The sequence below is a fragment of the Ornithodoros turicata genome, chromosome 6, assembly GCF_037126465.1.
Source record: "Ornithodoros turicata isolate Travis chromosome 6, ASM3712646v1, whole genome shotgun sequence".
Taxonomy (NCBI): domain Eukaryota; kingdom Metazoa; phylum Arthropoda; class Arachnida; order Ixodida; family Argasidae; genus Ornithodoros; species Ornithodoros turicata.
In genome coordinates, this window is record NC_088206.1 from 3,784,788 (window position 1) to 3,803,973 (window position 19,186).

A 19,186-nucleotide genomic window follows, 5' to 3' on the forward strand; every position below is an offset into this window, starting at 1 on the left:
TCAGAATATTACATGCATTTTCAACATGTTTAACGACGTTTAATTTTTTTAAAGGAGCATGATTTATATTTCCCTTGGTGAGTGGGTCGCATCGACGTCACGAGCCTCGCCCACTCCTATTGGTTCTCTTACGCACGTGACCTGGCCAGCGGCAGCCTCTCCTGCAGGATGAGCATCGGTATTCGCGGTGGCTATTTTTCACACTATGTCTATTACCACTTTTGCTGTCAAACACACGTCGATGGAAATTCTCGTCTTTTACGTTTATCCGGCAATCGACCGTTTTGATAGGAGTTGTTGCTGTCGTCTGCTACGGTAGTCGGTCGTACGTCCGCTTCTGCGCGTACAAAGTTCAAATTTCCATTGTCCAATCATGATGCAGCTCTCGCGGGCCGATGAGTAGCGCTCCTAGCGGATCGTGCCAGTAGGTCGTGATCCCCCTTCCAATCGGCGTTCTGATGATCGTCATAGAGGGAGACACACTTGCATGCCCGCTCTTCGGCAGTGTTGTACGTAGCGCCGTTACTAGTAGCGGCGCTACCGTATCCGTTACTTTTTTCGGTAGCGGAGTAGAGATCGCGCTACTTTTTTAAACTGGTAACGAAAGAAGTACTTCCGTTACAAATTTGCAGTAGCGCAATCTTTGAGCGCTACCGCTACTTTCCGAGCTGGGGTTCGCGACAACTCGACTTCGAACAAGCTGCCCGATATCACAACTCATTCTGCGAAGACCAGGCAAATAGCCGAAAGGAGGGCACAGAGGCCGTTATCTTACAAAGAGGCTGTGTCCTCCACGTGTTCCCTATTCGGGATTAACATTCTTGAAGATTTGGTGTATTGTCGGAGTTGTCTGCAAACTGACGTCACTCCTACTGCATTCTGGTGCCGTCTTCGCTAGCTATGGAATGTCATGACTCATAGCTAGCGAAGACGGCACCAGAATGCAGTAGGAGTGACGTCAGTTGACGTCAGCTTGACATTGCACCACGTGCGCTCAGGTGCTTGACAGTTGCCATTTCTTGTCCGCTGCAATGGAGGGACCATGGCCTGCTACAGTACAAAACAGTAGAGTGGTGTTCAGATGTCTACTATGCGTCTCGGTCTCGGTGGGAAACCTTTATCTGTGCGTCAAGGAAGTCAACGTCCAATTTGAAAAAGCACACCATGGTATGTTTACCAACTTCTCGTTCCGGCCAATCTGAGTTCTTTTTGTGACAAAGCTGTTGAGCCTTTTATCGGTAGACTTGCTTTGTGCTTTATTTGCTTTAGAGGAAGAGAAAACGATATGCAGGATATCGAGTAGGATTTAGTAAATCTGTAAAAAACGGTTTTCCAAATTTTAGCCTTCAGGCGACCTACGTGAAACCTCCACTGGACGTCGATTTATTATTTTTGGATATTATTTTATTATTATTTATTATTTTGAGCTATTGTTTTATTTTATTATTTAATATTTTAAGACTTCTGAAGTACGTCATCAACGATACTGTTTGTTTCTTTCCTAAAAAGTAGCGCATGAAGTATCGCGTTACTTTTTACGGGTAACGGTAGCGGTACTCCGCTACTTTTAGGTACGTGTAACGATATCGGGATTTCGTTACTTTTTGCTCAGGTAGCGCGTATCGGTATTGCGCTACCTTTTTCGGGTAGCGGGTACAACACTGTTTTTAGGGCGAGGGCAGAACTATTTGGCAAACAGTTGGCAATACAAATTTGTAATGATGTGTGACAAAATCTATGCAACTGAGGAATCCAGATATTTAAAAAAAAAGCTCCACTGAAAGCTTTTTATTGAACACAACAGCAGGATTACAGAGATACAAATCCATACCTGCACACTAAAAAAAATATAGCATGGCTTCTTATGACAGGACAGGTAACTTGTGAAAAACCTATCGAGCAATATTTTCTCAGATCCACATCTCTTAATAAAAAAAAAGATAATAGCAAAAAAAAGGCGTTGAGAAACAAAAATATATTTTTATGTCTACATACGCAAGGTCCCAAGAAGAATACTGCTGGCAGAAATTCTCGATACTGAATATAAGTTGGCTTTCAGATGAAAAGAAGAAAAAAGACAGCTAGTCAATCATTGGAGCAATACCAACTGAAATAAAGCCAGCCTAAGATGGTCAAATACCAACCAAAACGCAATAAATTCGACCCTGCATATATGTATACATAATTGCACGCAAAAACCGATATTATATCATATACTGACACACTTTGCATGTTTTAAATGTGTGATGAGGTACATAAACAAGTATACAATGGTGGATGTGACAATGTTTCACAACTTCTCGCGTTGTATGTTTGCACTGACGGAGAGGCAGCAACCTTTTAAAAAAATAAAGTTGACGGTGCTATCCATGGAGATGAAATAAAATATGCGCTCCTATATATTTTCTGTAAGTAAGGCACAAGGATTTTGATGCTCGTAAAATGCGTGCAGTCTCGGCACAAGGGCATGTGTCTTCACGCTATAAAAGAATATCTTTTTTTTTATCTCGATAAAAGTGTGATATGATTGCATCGTGATTGGAGAACTCTGAGAATGACAAACCAGCACACTTTGAGCTATGTGCCAGCACGACGTTTTAGTGTTGTGGGCTTATATGAGCGTCAGTGCATATGTAGGACCCCGTCCTGTGTGCTTGCTGAATGTCAGAACGCAGTATGTCTTCGACACGGCTAAAAACTGATGTGCGGAATCCTGCATCCCATTACAACTCATGTGCATGTTTTCCTCAATGTTTCTCAGTTACACTCTTAAAAATGAACTTCACCACATAGCACGCTCCTAGCCAACCATCATCTCAAATGATATCGTTATCTGCCCTGATTTGTTGAAAACGGGGTGCGTATGCCTTTTTTGTGACAATTATGAACAGCATAACTGTCACAGAAAAGGCGTACGCCCCCCGTTTTCAACAAATCAGGGCAGATAACGATATCATTTGAGATGATGGTTGGCTAGGAGCGTGCTATGTGGTGAAGTTCATTTTTAAGAGTGTAGCTTTGGATTCTGTTTTTCGTCTTCTCGGCGGCTTCTATAGCCAATGCGGGACTGTAACCAGGACCTTGAGTGAGAGTGTGGCACATGCGTCATAATGAGACCATAAAGACATTTGTTGTTCCGAGGACTATATATACGTAAAATGAGACCATTTTCCCGTCTCGGGTGACAATATAATGTGGCAAAAAAAAAAAAAAAAAAGCGATAAGTTTGGTCAACAGGAAGGTTGCTGATGATGCAGAGTGCTTATGGGTCGTGGGCAAAGTCGTTCTTAGGGTAGACCTGCGTTCTTGTGACGCGGACGTCGCCGGCAACCTTGCCGATGGACATGAAGACGGGATCCAGGAAGGTGCGGACAAGGCCAGACCAGACCTGCAATAAAAAACAAGTGATATTGAGGAAAGTGTATTTATAAAATAAAATAAAAAATATTACACTCTTCATTATAAGCCCCTGCTCCAAATTCCCCAGGCAGCACAATGTACCGAAAGTCGAGTGCAATAGGGGTGGACGGTATGTGTCTAATCAGTTTTCTTTAGTTTCATGAGTTCGCCTTCTGATCCCGAGATCGCGGGTTCGAACCCGGCCGAGGACGCCAGCAACTTGGTGGCAGGGTACAAGTTGCTTAGTCACGCCGTCTTCCGCGAGGGACGTTAAATACGGGGTGCCGTGTGATGAGCTTTCATCGCACGTTAAAGAACCCTCAGGTGGGCAAAAGCAATCCACAGACCGACCGCTGTGGCGTCGCTCATGATCTTAGTTGTCTCGCGACGTAAACACCCAATTATTATTAGTTTCATGAGTCTGTTCAAGGCCTTCCACCTACCCGTCCACCCCCATTGCACTCGACTTTCAGTACATTGTGCTGCTTGGGTCCTTTCATAATGTAAACGCACACTGAACGGCGGGTTTATCGACACCATCTACAGCGCTGAAGACGTTAAACGTTCCATATACCCTGTGGAGGACGTGAAGCACGACTTCGAAGACGCGGAGCAGAGGCGTCACGAGCCAGATGTTGAGGAGTTGCAGAAGAGAGAAGAGCAGTCCCCAGGTGAGTCCACAGGGCAGGGCCAGGAAGGCAGCCAGCAATCGGTAGGCCCACAGACGGGTGCTCGAGAACACCAGATAGGCGAGTTTCCAGACGCCGTCGAAGCCATGGCTCGCGTCGGGCTCAGCGATCACGTCTTCGAACACCAGCTGCAATGGAACACGGGGCTTATATAAGTCATCTTCTCGTGCATCGTTGCCCTAGCATGTCGGACAAATGGTAAGTCAGTGCAAAATGAGATAAGAGTGGATATCATCTATAGCTGCAAACGACATGCTAATCTGTTGTGGTTGAGCTCTTCCAAAGGGAGCTTCGTTTGCAACCTGTCTTGTTAAAGATATAGGCCCACTGCGTTGTGGTGTGAGGTTCCCTCCCGCACTCTAAGGAAAAAAAGGAGTACTTTTACTCCTTTTGGGGACTAAATGCATTGCCACAAAAAATAGTCCCTTTCGGGAGTAAATGCACGGGAGTAAATGAATGTCACAGAGTGGAGACCGCATTTCACGCGCTGCTCTAAGAGTCCCAGGTACATAATTGGTGCGCACGCATGAAAATGCTTTGAAGCAAACAGTCAACCGTGATATATCGAGTGATATAAAATCTTGCGCCATACTAGGGCACAATTTGCGATGAAAGATATGCGCTAACTGTTTCTTACTCTGTGTGGCTGGAAAATTGCTACGTTGTCTGAGTCATACAGCCTTATGTCGTTCAAATTGACCAAGGGCATATATTTACGTAAACTGTTGCATTGAGGAGACCATTCGCGAAGTTTGGTGACAGTTTGCAGTCCTGGGGAGTAAATGTCGGGACTAGATGTCGGGTTAGGGGACTAAAATGGGGAGTAATTGCAGACTAGGGGAGTAGAATCTGCAATTACTCCCCGCTTTACTCCTTTTTTTTCTTAGAGTGCGGTCCGGACCTTCAGGACAGATATTTCGCCATAGTTCCCCATGAAGTCGTCCCAGGACATGCACTAACAGTACAACGCTTGTCCCTGCAGTTCTCTCTCATTCTCCACCTCTGACAGCCAAAGAGTCACTTCGCGGTGCTAACACACAATTAAAAAGTATGTCTACGCGGACAATACTTAAGTTAAGCGTGTAAGTTGCACGCCCCATTTGAGCGACGGCAAAAGCTATTACCGACGATGGCTTTAGATGCCTCCTGTGTGCATCAACTGAAAACTAGCCCGGTTTCCCTGTAGGTGTCTGTGTGCCGGCCACAAAAAGCATCGAAACGACATGTTTCCTCGTCCTTAACCCTATACGAGACAACCGAAATCCACTCATCCAAAAACCCAAAACGCACGCGAGACATATTTATCACGCAAGAACGAGTCTCGGTCAGTTGCAGACGTCTTCTGCTATGGCAGACACCGTTGCAGACGACAGGCCGGCGTCGTCTGCTGTGCCTATATGCCTCGCACAAAGACCATTAGCAGGGGGCATCGCCAACCTGGCGCAGAATAAACAATGACGCGTTTCGTGCAGACACAATGGTACAGTTTTCCTCGCTTCGTGAATGCCATTTACGACTCCTCCTCACGCAGTAACGCCTGCATAAAGTCCGGGAGCGGGCACGAAGACATCCAGAGCCATTAGGCATAAGAGTGGACAAGGTTGTTGCTGGAAGAATCATTCGTAACGTAGACGAAAAAATCGTCGCAGTGCTTCGACCTGTTGCAGTTCGTTCCAGTTCACTACCGAAAAAATAACTGCTTTGTTTAAGAAAAGGACCTCGAACAAGTCCTCAAACTCACAAGAAATGTCTGGGTCGCGTAATGCCAGCGGCACGTTATCAGGATTAGAGAGAACAGCGATAGCGGTTGATATGCCTTGTTGTACTAGTTAGTAGATTTTCCTCAAAAATGAATACGGCAACAGGTACCGAGAGATCGCAAAATATAGGTTAAACAATAAATTAGGTCGTAGAAGGCAAAAAAAAAAAAAAAAAAGCTAAGAAAAGAAACAGCCCCCTCGAGGGCTGTACTTCACGCAGTGACCTATAACTCCACTCGATCACAGGTATTATCACACACAGGTATTATCGATCACAGGTTGTTATTGTTACAAGCAAAGTTACAAGTTACAAGCAAAGTGTAACCTGAGCAGTTACTTGTGTACCAAGATCATTATGTTAAATAAAATATTCTGAACAGAAGAGAAAAAAATATTAAAGAAGCCTGTCACTTGTCCTTTAATATCTGAAAATTCCACCTCGGTACAGCGAAGCAACTGGAGCTATAATCGGTCTACAAAAACACAAACGAGAAGTATAGTGGACGTCCCAGGCCTTCTTCAGGGGGCATGACTTTGGAGTCACCGCCAACATATACGAGATACTACCTATTAGAGGGCAAATCAAACGCTTCCACACTATAATTTCTTAAAGGAACTATAGACACACCCCTGAATGCCTATATATTCGCCCGAACAAAAGTCGCGAATTGAATCCAAGTATACACAGATCCTCGCGAAAGGTTAAAGACCTCGCCCTTCCTCTTTCTTGGGAAACGTACCCCTTACCACGAAACGATACGCAATACATTCGAGAAAAGAAAATATCGTCTCAATTACGGTAGAAAGCAGACGCCTCCTTGACAAGAGCGCTTCACAAACGCCGACGGGGTTGAACAATACGAACCATCCCTCTTCGGAGATGGCGTTGCCTGTTTATTGTCATTATAGGTTGTTCTCTTCCTTAAGATCACCATATATTCGGGCGCCGGAGCCGTTTTGAGTATAGTGTCTCGTGTCAGTTCCGACTAAAGCCTACAACCACTCTGCTAAATGTCTTCGCTAAAGAGTGCGAGTAGTTATTTTTCATCCTTCTTTTTTGCTTTATCTGGCGTACGTCGGCTTCCTGCCTGGATGATAAAAAAACAAGAAAGGAGATAAAAATTCGGGGCCAATGTCAGGGAGCATATAGTCTGGAAAAGAAGACGACGCGAGAGGGTATGTTCCGTGGGCGTGTGGCGTAGATTCCGATAACGGGTTGCGGGGTTGAGGGGGGGGGGGGGATTTTATAGTTCTCGTTGCTCGTTGTTATCGGCAGAGATACGCGTATTAGGGAGTTTTGGTACATCGGAAAGTGTTCACGATAACAGTGCCGAATACGTGATAAGAGCAATCACCCTCTTTTGGAGCGAGTGATATCACATTGCTAAGCTTTTATTTGATAACTTCTTTTATCGTATCGTTTTCGTAGAATTCTTCCGGTGCACTAAGGCACGTTAATATAGAGAGCTTTAGCAGACCGTTGATAACGTGGCTAGCGTCTCACCTTACCAACTGGAACCAATCAGTGGATAAGATTCTGAGTCACGCACGAGTGCGATTGGTTCCGATAGAGACGATAACTTTATCAACGGTATACTAAAACTCACTTATATGTATATCGACGTTTCCATATCGAAACCAGTGTTTTCTACATGTGGTGAAGGTGAAGGGGATTTGACAAGCGTTACTGAAAGCGGAGAGTTCTTCCGCAGCGAAGACATACAACGGAAAAAAAGATACGTAAGCGTTGACAAGAGAGATAGTGTGATCATTGACATTCACTGAGCATGAACACGGTATAAAGAAGAAGAAAAAAAGCGGTACGTGTCGAGATCAATGTCGTATCGCTCTACAAATAATCCAACTATAGCAACTTGAACTATGCTGGCTGTATACTGTAGCGATGAAACTGCTCCATGAGGCGCGGTATACACACCAGAAATATTTCAAAGGACATTCGTAGAAATGCCATTTTCTGACTTCACGTTTTGGTACTTTAAAAAATTCATCAGTCACACTATAGTATAGTGTACCCATAGTACCATGGGCTTTCCCATGATTCATATTAGTAGGTTCATATTAGTATCACAGCATGTGAGAATAAAGAGTGTACAGTTTTCAAAAGTGACCTTGAAGCTCCAGGGGGGAGGGGTACACGGCCCCCTTTTCCTCCTCTCGCTACGCTCATGCATAGTACAGTGCTATAGCATATAGTACCCATGTAGTACCTATATTTAAACTGTACCTCCGAACTATTTCGCCGCTCACAGCTACAAAGTGCAAAGTGGTGCAAAGACGGAACCAAACCAACCACAAAGTAAATCAAAACTACTTCGATCGCACGAATCTAAAATTGAAAAAGAACAAATCATCATCGGTGATCGATAAGCTACACACAAAATTCTAGCCTCGCAACACCAACAATAATAATAACAGCACGCCGTAAATATATACGAGGAAGCGGTAAAAACAACAACAACAACAAGATAGCCCGTCGCACACGGTCAGTTCAAACCACCGCGTGACGTCCCGCTGGACAGGTCCAGGCCATTGACCCGTCCAGCCCGTCACGCCCCATGGGTAGGGTAGGCTTGCTGAGGGTTTTCTCGACTCTATACAAGAAGCGTTCCCGGGTGCTTTTATAATGCGCATCGTGTGTTTTATCGCGTTTCGCCGATTTGGCTCCCGCTGGATATGTCTTTGGCTATTTTTACATCTGTTCCGTATATACGTCGCGGAGCACGATAGTGCAGAATGTGCGTGGAAAGCACGGTGGCACGGAGGAATCGATTATTGTTCGGAGGAGAAACTAGGTTCCTCCCATTCAGTCGTGAGACAAGGGGAGAAAAAGTAATGTAGATTGATTATTGGCGGGGCGGTACTTTCATGGTGAGGCACTGTGGGGTATGATTTTACTGTCTTTATTTTTTAATTGAGTTCCGGGGTGATGGGTTTCTTCGAAGCGTTGGAAGAATAATCAACGTTTCTCAGCCCGAGCTATAGAGATGGACGACAGGAACAACATATGTATACCATATACAGTCAACCCTCGATTTATGAACACCCTCGGTTCCCCGAAAAGTCGTTCATAAATCGAGGGATTCATAAATCGAAAATTCAGTTAACTGAGTACTATCGAGCAAATGCAACAGTATATCCGAGTTGGGATTGTGTTTATAATGCCATATATCGTGTAATTTTGCTTTTGACCATGCCTTCCACTGTGTCAATCTTGGAAATAAGAGATGTCACCACATTCGCACTGGACTGATCTCGGATTTCCTCCGGGATTTTTAACCTCCGTTTATTAATGTCCGGGTGACAGCGACCACCTTATTCATCAACTGAGGTCAGGAACACTTGGTCGCACCTTGTGCGACCCCGGAAAACCCGTTTGTTGTTCGGATTTCGAGGGGTTAAGAACCGAGGGTGCAATACCTGGGAAACTATTGTCCGTTCAGGCGTCATTCATAAGCCCACGGAATTATCCCTTTGAAGGTTTCTGTTGACGTCGGAACGATCCGTTCATAAATTGAGGGCAAAAACGCTGGGCAACTCCTAGTTGGTTCCCAGAAATTCCGTTCATTATTCGAATATCCAGGTTCATAAAACGAGGGAAAAATGAATGGAAAAAGTTTGGTTCCTCGTGCTCGTGTTCATAAAACGAGGGAATTCATAAATCGAAGGTTCATAAACCGAGGGCTGACTGTATATAGGAACATATAGGAATATATATATGTATCTTTCTTTCTTTCTTTTTTTTCACCCACAAACGCGTTTTGGAGTAGCCAGTTCTGACTGGGTCGGGACTAACCTCTCCATATCTTTCTTTCTTTTTCCAATGCAATCCAATATATATGTATATAGGAACAACATATGTGAATAATAATAATAGAAAAATATTTCAAAATACATATAATAACGCTACACTAAATTAGTTCGACGTTATGACGTTACACGTAGCTTCCAGTATTTTATCAACTATAGTAAGCAAATGTTGTAAAGAGCCAACAATCTGTAAATCCGACGGTACGTACTCGAGTCTTAAAATGAACGAATTAGAATGATGCAAGCATGGTGTAGAAAAGGCGTGTCCCGGGTTCGAATCCCGTCATCGGGAGTCAAATGCTTCCTATGAAGTCGTCCCAGGACGCAGTATACCTCGAGCAACGTGCCACCACAGTGTCCAGCAGATGACTCGGCAATAACACCACATCAGCTGAACGGTTCAGTTTCCCAGCTATAAGCTACACCGCTTGCTTGCCAACGCTCGGCACTAAACACCTAAGAAGTCCAGCGCAGCGTTGGAGTGAACCTAGATATCCCAGAGAGGTGCCTGTCACTATGGCGTCATATACACCCACAAAAAAGAAAAAGAAAGGGCTAAAACTTTCCTCCGATTGTTACATATTTTGACCGCATCTACTAACCCCAATATGCCACTCTTGTTAGATGCTGGCCTCCAAAAATAAACGTAAAAACAACCGCCGCTTCCCACCAAAATCATAGCTTAGAAAACCAGGGGGGGGGGAAAAAACACGCGAAACCGTGTGTTTAAAACACGCCCTATGATCTTCGAAGGAAGCCTCTCCGAAGCATCACGCTTCGAGTCAGAAATGGCACACGTTGCTTTTGACAGGTCCGACGCAACAAAAAGACTTCAGGGCGAGAAGGCGGGGCCTCTTTTATGTACTATTTTGGAAATTTTCTCTTACCGCGTTTTTTTTTTTTTATATTCGAGGGTAGCGACTATAAACAAGGTTAACGTCGTTCCCACTCCTCGGTTTCCGAGCGGTTGCCTGCGAAAATAAACGAACCGAAGGCAAGTAGAACGTGAACTTGTTTTGTGTATTACGCGCCAGCGCGCAGGCATTGATATTGAGGCTTAACTGGAAGTTTTCGAGTGAGTTTTTTTTTTTTTACCGGCCTCGGTGGCTCAGTCGGTAGCGTGTTCGCCTTCTGATCCCGAGATCGCGGGTTCGAACCCGGCCGAGGACGCCAGCAACTTGGTGGCAGGGTACAAGTTGCTTAGACACGCCGTCTTCCGCGAGGGACGTTAAATACGGGGTGCCGTGTGATGAGCTTTCATCGCACGTTAAAGAACCCTCAGGTGGGCAAAAGCAATCCACAGACCGACCGCTGTGGCGTCGCTCATGATCTCAGTTGTCTCGCGACGTAAACACCCAATTATTATTATTTTTTTTGTGCAGATAGCGTGATCGAATTTATGAAGAAAAAATGTTTTAATGGCGAAAGATTGACAAACATAGCGGGAAGCGCGGAAAGAACTGTAGAGCTCATGTCTGAACACACTTGCAACCAATATAAAGTCTAATTTTTTTTGGACCAGCATACTCCGCTATTGACATGACATATATATCTATCTAAAGGTTCAACCAGCTAGCAAGCGTGGTTCCATCAAACAAGCACCCAGCAGGCAGCTGAAGAACCCTCGTGGAATGTCCTAATTTTGGAACTGCCGTATAGCTCCGTCTGTAGTGTACATACATGGCTGCGAAGGTTCAAAAATATCTTTTACGGCCAGTCGAAGACAGCATGCTGCAAGAAGCGTTCTGCCTTGTATGCCCATTTTGCTGTTTTTTCTTTCTTTCTTTCTTTCTTTTATTTTTTATTTTATTTTTTCTTCGCCGACGTCCTCTTCCAGTGAATTTCTTGCAGGCGGAGAGAGAGATCGAAGCGGAATTATTAATTTCGTCCTCGGCATGTGTGCGAAGACCGAGTCAAAAGAGAGCGGGGCATCTGTTCAAAGTGTCCCTGCCGCTGAGCTTCGAACGTATTTCGTATGGATCAAAGTCCAAACAGATTTTCACTTTCCGTCAACACAGTTTTTATGTGTTGGTACCAGTATATTGGCAAGACGAGAGGTAAAGTGCTAGAATATTGCTAAACTTCGACGAAGGCCGAAACGTAGTCACCACGGCGTCAGGAAAGGAGAGTACGTTTATGAATCTCGAGGGTCCTACGGGCATTACAAAATGGGCTTTATTGTAAACCGAGTGTCTGGATCCGCCACGGCTTTGGGGAAAGTTTCCGTATGACCCCTGACACCATTCTACACCTCGACATGATATATAAGAAATGATTTCGAGTAACCGTAGGCATAATCACTCACGTTGTCAATTTGAACACCATTTGTCAGGCTGTTTATGTTAGCTCGTGTATGTAATTGCAGAACAAACAAAAAAGAAGTTGGAAGGATATGGACATTTGGCACCCCATAAGCCACTAAGTGTGTCGTAAACGTATGGCTATGGGGCAAGCTTTCCTGCTAACTTGTAACTAAATAACCGTAACATTTGTACACCGCCCACTTTTCAAAAAAAAAAAGACAACGTCTTCGTTAACAGTCAACAAATCACGTTGTTGTGCACGTGGGCATTTACCAAAGTTGTGTATGCAGATCAAAAACCATTAGGAGGAAAGATCAAAAGCAACGTCTCAAAACGCCCCGCAAACACAGGAAAAATACGTTGAAAGACAAAGCAAATAATGTACGTGCCATTCCTGTACGAGAAGAAAAAAGAAAAGAAAGAAACGAGGGCCTCCTCGTTCTGTTTATATATAGTGATTACTACTCCGAACAAATATGTTTACTCCTCTCGTGACATTGAATGAAGCCGTTCCTGATCCTGCACAGAACACGCGACGTTTGTCTCTGTTGATGACGTACGTCAACACGGGTTATCGGGCGACCAATGAGGTGCGTACGTCGCTGAAGGAAGGCGAGGGTTTTTTTTCATTCTCTTTGTATATATAGGAGAAAATGAGCCTAATTAGCTCCGAGGTCTTTTTCGTACTGTGTATACTCGCCGGCGATTATCCGGGTTTGTGTAAATAGACAGACATGTAGTGCGCCAGACAAAATAGACGGGCAGACGGTAAAATAGACAACGGCCTTGCGTATATAGAGAATGTGTGCTCGGAGCAAGGACGTTTGCCTGGTGTACTGCCAAGTCTTCCGTGGTCATCGTGTCTGTAGTACGCCTACATTTGAATGTTTAAGGCTGTAAACTTAGCAAGGTGTTACAATTACAATATATAGAGTCGGAAAAAGCGAGGTCAAAAATTGATATCGAGACAGTCGGATTAAGCGAGCTTCACCTTGAATGTTATTTAAGGCGATGTAAGTTCGGTTGGTAAAAAGCCATTTTACGCAAGTATAATGTAATTACGTAACACATATTACACGAAAGGAGGTGAATAGCACATTTCAATCAACGCGATAACTCCAGGGCCTACAGTTCCGCCGAAACAGGACCCAGTTATTCAGTTGAACATATACGAAGCTGCCTTTATATGCTCCTCTACTTTTTCGTCTGGAGCAGGCATGGTACATAATATCCTGGTACACGGACGTAGCAACTATACATATATTGACATCCGCTCAGAGAGAAACTGACGTTCCTCCATTGTCATGTGCACACATAATAATAAACAGGTTCTTGAACTTGATGGTTTCCTTTCACCTCACAACCCTTTGATACATCTTTTATAGATGCGTCGTACAGAGGGCAGCACAAAAGAATGAACGATGGAGGCGGTTCCTCGTAATAGCTGCTGCAGCAACGTCGGGGGTCTCAGTCAATGTATTCGAATCGAGAACATATCGACCAATGGCCGTCCGGTTGACAAAGTTTGCATAGACGCGCCACCTATGTATTTCTCAGTGGAACATAGATGCGGTTTTGTCGCTTTTCTGCATGGATCGGCCGTCATGCTTTTTTTCTTCATTCGCCTATCGCTGCATGCTATTTTTGTGGGATGAAGCAGAACGTTTGTTGTTGTTGTTGTTGTTGTTGTTTTTTTCGGCCAGACCAGCAAATTCCCTCACGATGGCATCGATGCGCGTCATGCGCCATCATATCATGAAGAGATACTAGGCGTGACGGGATGTGAGTAGGACCCACCGTGGTGTGATGTTGCACAGATTTCTAGAAATGTACCGACCTATGGCGCAGACAGCATGAGAACCACGGCGACATGTTTGACAACAGCGTCAAGGTACTCTTTTCTCCCGTTGTCACGCAGGATTATGCTCTGATCCGAGGAAAGTTTCATCAGATGCGTAACCCAATACAAAAGCCGCTACAGAAACCGTGACCAACTTGCACACAATACCTCCAGCTGCGCGATGGGCCACCGAAAATTCGGATCAAAGAGCTCCGGTATGTCCCTTTTCATCCCCACGAGTCCCCCCCCACCCCACACTATTCTGACACCGCCCTCACTCACAAACACCCCCACTCACCCCTGCCTCTGTCCTCAGAGCGCAAAAGAAGCCCCACCTATAGCGGACCCCCACAGAAACTCGCACCATATCTGTACCCCACGAACCCGAGTCTTGTAATGACCCTTCAAAAGCATTCCTCCCCACAATACCACCCCACGTTTGTATACCTCGAGTTTTTCCCACAGTCTCCCCCCCCCCCCCCTCCCGACCCCTCAGAAGGAATGAGACAGGCGGGAGAAAAATCGAGCAAAAAAACTCGGCAATTTTTCTCCGAAACGGCGGGATTTTTCGCGGAAACCTCTATCTTGGTCAGCTATATCAGCCGGACGGGTGGAATGGCCCTGTAACTATATTTTAGTGCGTAGTGTAACGGCGTTTGTTCGAATTGCTGGATGGGGCAGCTCGCATGCAGTTTGCGAGGAACCGGCGATAATAATTAATGGGGCACGCAGGTATGAGCCCACAGCTACTATACTTCGCACTGGATAGAGGCTCGCTTTAATGGATGCGGGGTCATTGCGAACGAAGAAACGTAGAGGATAGATGGCGAGAATTACGCAATGTCTAGCGGGAAATGGCGTTTTGGGAGTTTGGATATAGTTTTAGATTGGGGGGGGGGGGGGTTCGGAGAGGCAATTATTTTTTCTCCGCGGTATACCTTTTGGGTCTCTTTCATTTTTGCACGTGTGGTATTGCGCTCGTACTTTGTTTTTAATGCGATAATTAGTTACCTTCCTTCTTGTAAGGTTCAATAACCTCTGCTCTTAGGGGAGATATTTAACCGAGTTAAAAGATTCCAGGTAATAACGTGAAGGAAATAAGACACTGCTGCGAATGTGAAGAAATAACCGTTGTTTTGGTAAACCGTTAATGTTAATGCGATGTAATTAACGTGACTAATTAGCCAAAGTCACGTGTGCCACAGATGCGTTCTGGCGTTATCGGATCGAAGCAAAGTGAGAAAATGTTCGTTATACCGACAGCGATACAACGAATAAGATCGTTATAAACGATTACACACGTATATACAGCTATTATCGGAGAACTTTATGCTGAAAAAAAAGAGAGAAAAATAATGAAACAGAAAAGAGAATGAGGAAAATGAACCTATTTGGAGAGAAAATATTTCGACGTTTTTTCACAAATAGCTAAAACGGGATAAAACACAAATGAAGCTCTGCATATTTTTCTTTTTCCAATCAATCGTACGTCCATCCTTGGGAAAACCAAATCAACGCATACAAGATAATGTAACCAACGAAGTAAGTCGAGTTAGAAAAGGGAACATGAAGGTTATTATGCAAAAATAAAAAATAAATTAAATGAAATTACGCGTATAGTTGGTATTGAGCGCACAGGAACTCCATCTTTGCGCAAACATTATGTGCACGCATGTGAAAATCGTTCTTAACATACACTTTCCCCAAATACATAAATAAAATTTGAAAAAAATCTGAGAACGATGAAACCGGACGTCGACCAACTCTTCTTTGTGGAATACACGCAGTGCAATGCAGGAAAACACATGAGTCACGAAATCTGACAGCATATCCCGTCTACGCGTTCGCGGTCAAAGCGACCTCGTGGGCGGTTGTGAGGTTGTTACACCTACGCCTCGTTCGGGGAGTGGATCGGTCAGATCTGGACGCTAAAAAGAAAAGGTCAAGATCGTACGGGCACCCGTCCAAGATGATCTGTCAAGTTCAAAATTTACCGCCATTTCTTTTTTTTGCGTTTGATTCGTTTTTTGTCGTTCTTTGCACCTCGTTGTGTTCTGACTACAAGAATACGGATTCGTTCTGTGGGCAGGAGATAGAGCTATGATGACTGTTTTTCTTCTCCTTCACTTCGAAGTTCCGGGGTCGGTCTGTCGAAATGTAACGTGATGTCTGGCCTCTCTTCTCCTCTCTTATATTTCTTTGTTTGCATATCGCGGTGAAATTTCGCGCTCCATCTCGGTTCAATTTCCTTGCCGTTTTTAGCACAGCATTATTCGATTTTTTCTGTTGTTGTTGTTTTGAAATCGACAGACAGGACAGAAGAAGGCAGTTCAAGAAAAGTTGCTGAACTTATATCAGTCAAGGTGGTGGTGGTACTGGTGAAATAGCTCGCCGTTGTTGGCCTCACACAGGTGGGCAACGTCACGACTAAGCGCTCTGGGGGAATGTGCATCCTGGGCCGACTTCTAAAGAAACTGTGTGCCGACATATATGTGTGATGCGTCTGAGGAAAACCCAGGAAAAACCCCAGACACACAGCCGGCACCGATATTCGAACCCGGGTACCTCCCAGTCCCGACGTGACATGGCCAGCACGCTAGCCACTCAGCCAATCGAGCTTTACGGAACCATCAAATATAGTATACCGGGACATCGCGGTATATATACTCCTCGTGCGGAGTTTTCGTGTATACCGGTATACGTATAGAGGTACCTGGGAATGAGGCATCATAGAAAAAGAACACTAAGTATTTCGTCACAAAAAAAAGAAGAAAAAGAAAAAAAGAATAGATCTCCCTTGCCTCCGACGAGTCACGACCTAGAATACATCATCGTGCATTCTCGCGTACATATATTTGTTTGCGATTATAACGCATTTCCTTTTATAACGTCGATTGGAAATGCGCGTATTACGAACGGGAGCAAATGACTTGGAATGCGCTGTTCCTTCTCTATATAGCCAACGGGGGAAAGAGAGAGTCTCGATTTTTGACGATCTTGTTATATATATACGGTGCATCAGCAGCAGGGATAATCGGTGTTTTAACATGTTTTATGTAAGCAAATGTTTTAATTATACATAGAACAGCCGTGTTTTTTTACAGCAACGCTGCAAAAAACTGAGGGTAGAATCCTTCGAGGTCTAGGTTCAGTTTACTTCCTTTGAACGTGAAATCGGGCGAGTAGCACCGTGCACCGACCATGTACAGTCAAACTCCTTTACAACGAAATTCAGGGGACAGCAAAAAAAAAAATTCGCAGTAGAGGTATTTTCGTTTAAAAGGATGTCCATTATTGGACCTATAGGGCTCCAGCGGGACCGCAAAAAAATTTGCTGTAGTGGTATTTTCGTTAAAAAGGTGTTCGCTATAAAGGAGTTTGACTGTAATCATCGACCACCGTTAATTTTCCAATGTGTAAAAGACTCGAATTAGTCGTTTGAAATAGTAAATTATATGTATTGAGTGTGTACTGCCACCAAGCAGGAGAACTACCTACGGAAGTCTCGTTTGCACGCTGGCACTAACTTTACGCTATAATCCTACATATTACAATTTATACGTATCGAATAAATACCCTTTTTTAATATTTTCAACTCTGTATTTCAGTAATTCGACTTGGAGGGATTAAGGTGTACACACACACACGTAAAGACATATCACACTTGGGCGTATGCAGCAAAATAAGGTGTATTTGTCCACCCTGAGGGAAGATCAGAGGTCTAATCGGGCTGCTTCTTTGTAGATATCTGCCTCTACCTCCCATCAAGATGTTAGTGAAATAACAATGATAATAAACGCGTGAAGATACCAAGGAAAAGCAATACTTATGTAGACAAAAAAGGACTGATCTCTAACCTCGTCATCGGTCTTTAAGAGTGACGAGCTGTCAAGTGGAAGTCGTAGCTTCTTTATTCTGAAGCAACGGAAAAACAAATTATTTTTCCAGTACTCTTCCCCCCCCCCCCCTATTACTAGACATAGCGCCATCTAAAGGTGATGAATCCCAGGTGCGAGACAGTTTCATATTTTCACGGATGAGTGAGCCCGCCACTCAAATGTATCTCAATCTATAGATTGCGTCAAAAGTGTAAAAGAAGAAGAAAAAAAAAGCTTTCGGAAGTTGCTTTGGACTGAAGCACAGCGAGAGAGAGAAACAGAGAGAGAGTTTACCAGAATTGGACGGCTGGCCAATAGCCGATTCGTCATGTCTGTTAGTCAGCGTGCTCATAATACAGTCAAACTCCTTTACAACGAAGCTCGGGGGACAGCAAAAAAAATTCGCAGTAAAGGTATTTTCGTTAAAAAGGATGTCCATTATTGGACCTATAGGGCTCCAGTGGGACCGCAAAAAAAATTTGCTGTAGTGGTATTTTCGTTAAAAAGGTGTTCGCTATAAAGGAGTTTGACTGTATAAAGTAAATGTACGTACGTAACAATCCACATTGCTTTGACAGCTCTTCTTCATTGCCCACACTACCAACCTCCCCGAACCGCACTCTCCCGGTCTCTTAGTCAGTTGGACTCTCGCCCCTTTTCTCCCTATTAAAATTGCTCGGTCCCTGGCCGAATATCCAGCCCACTAACGCTCTTCCCTCAAAACTCATTTGACCTTTCTTGACACAATCGGACTTGGATCCTTATTGCGAAAGGGCTCATTATTTCATTCCCCACATCACCATCAGCAATAGGGTGTAGAGTATCGCCCCCTGGCGATGAAACTCCCCATTCATCATCTAAAAAAATAAAGTTGTTGTTCTTGTTGTTTGCTTTGACAGCTACATTCTGAGATATAGCTCTCGTGTTACCGAAACGCCAGTGATTCTTTTTCTTCTTCTCCTTCCGTGTACGACACCGACAATATTTGTGTTGCTGCTTCTCAACTATACATTTTACAGCTTTTTTGTATATTCGATACCGTAGCGATCTTTCTAGGCATTGGCCATGGCAATCCCCACCCAAGCCATGTGATATGCCAATACGTGGGGCGGTGGGGTCGCATTCACCCATCTTCCGATCTTCAATAGAAGACTGGTAGTTCTCCATATAGGTATACCGTAATTTCACGCGTATCAGCCGCACCGCAAATAAGCCGCAGGTCCCGTTTTTAGGAACGTTTTGAAAAACTTCTTCCAGATAAGCCGCGGGTAATACGACGTGACTGATTTGGGCGACAAGGGAGACCACAGAGAAGGCCATGAACCCTGTGGTCCATACTCCGGGGTCGGCATGGTTTAGAACAAAGGAGATCAGTTGTAGTGTTCTACCACGATCGGATTGTGCCCTTGCTGCCTGTATTTCACGGGTCGATGGGTCAGTGGTTTTCCAGAAGACACCGATCACTGTCACCGCTTTCGTTGAAACTGGG

The 19,186-nt window shown here is 44.4% G+C and overlaps 1 protein-coding gene across 1 annotated transcript in view; it reads right to left on the reverse strand.

Annotated features, from left to right (window-relative positions):
- Positions 1–3,193: 3,193 nt before the first annotated feature.
- Positions 3,194–19,186, reverse strand: part of LOC135398852 (caveolin-3-like) — a 56,704-nt gene continuing 40,711 nt past the window's right edge. Inside the window, exons 3-4 of the mRNA XM_064630375.1 lie at positions 3,974–4,216; positions 3,194–3,388 (exon numbers count right to left, since the gene is read on the reverse strand). Of these exons, the coding sequence (XP_064486445.1) occupies positions 3,263–3,388; positions 3,974–4,216 (369 nt within the window). The 3' untranslated portion in view covers positions 3,194–3,262. The remainder of the gene's footprint in view (positions 3,389–3,973; positions 4,217–19,186) is intronic.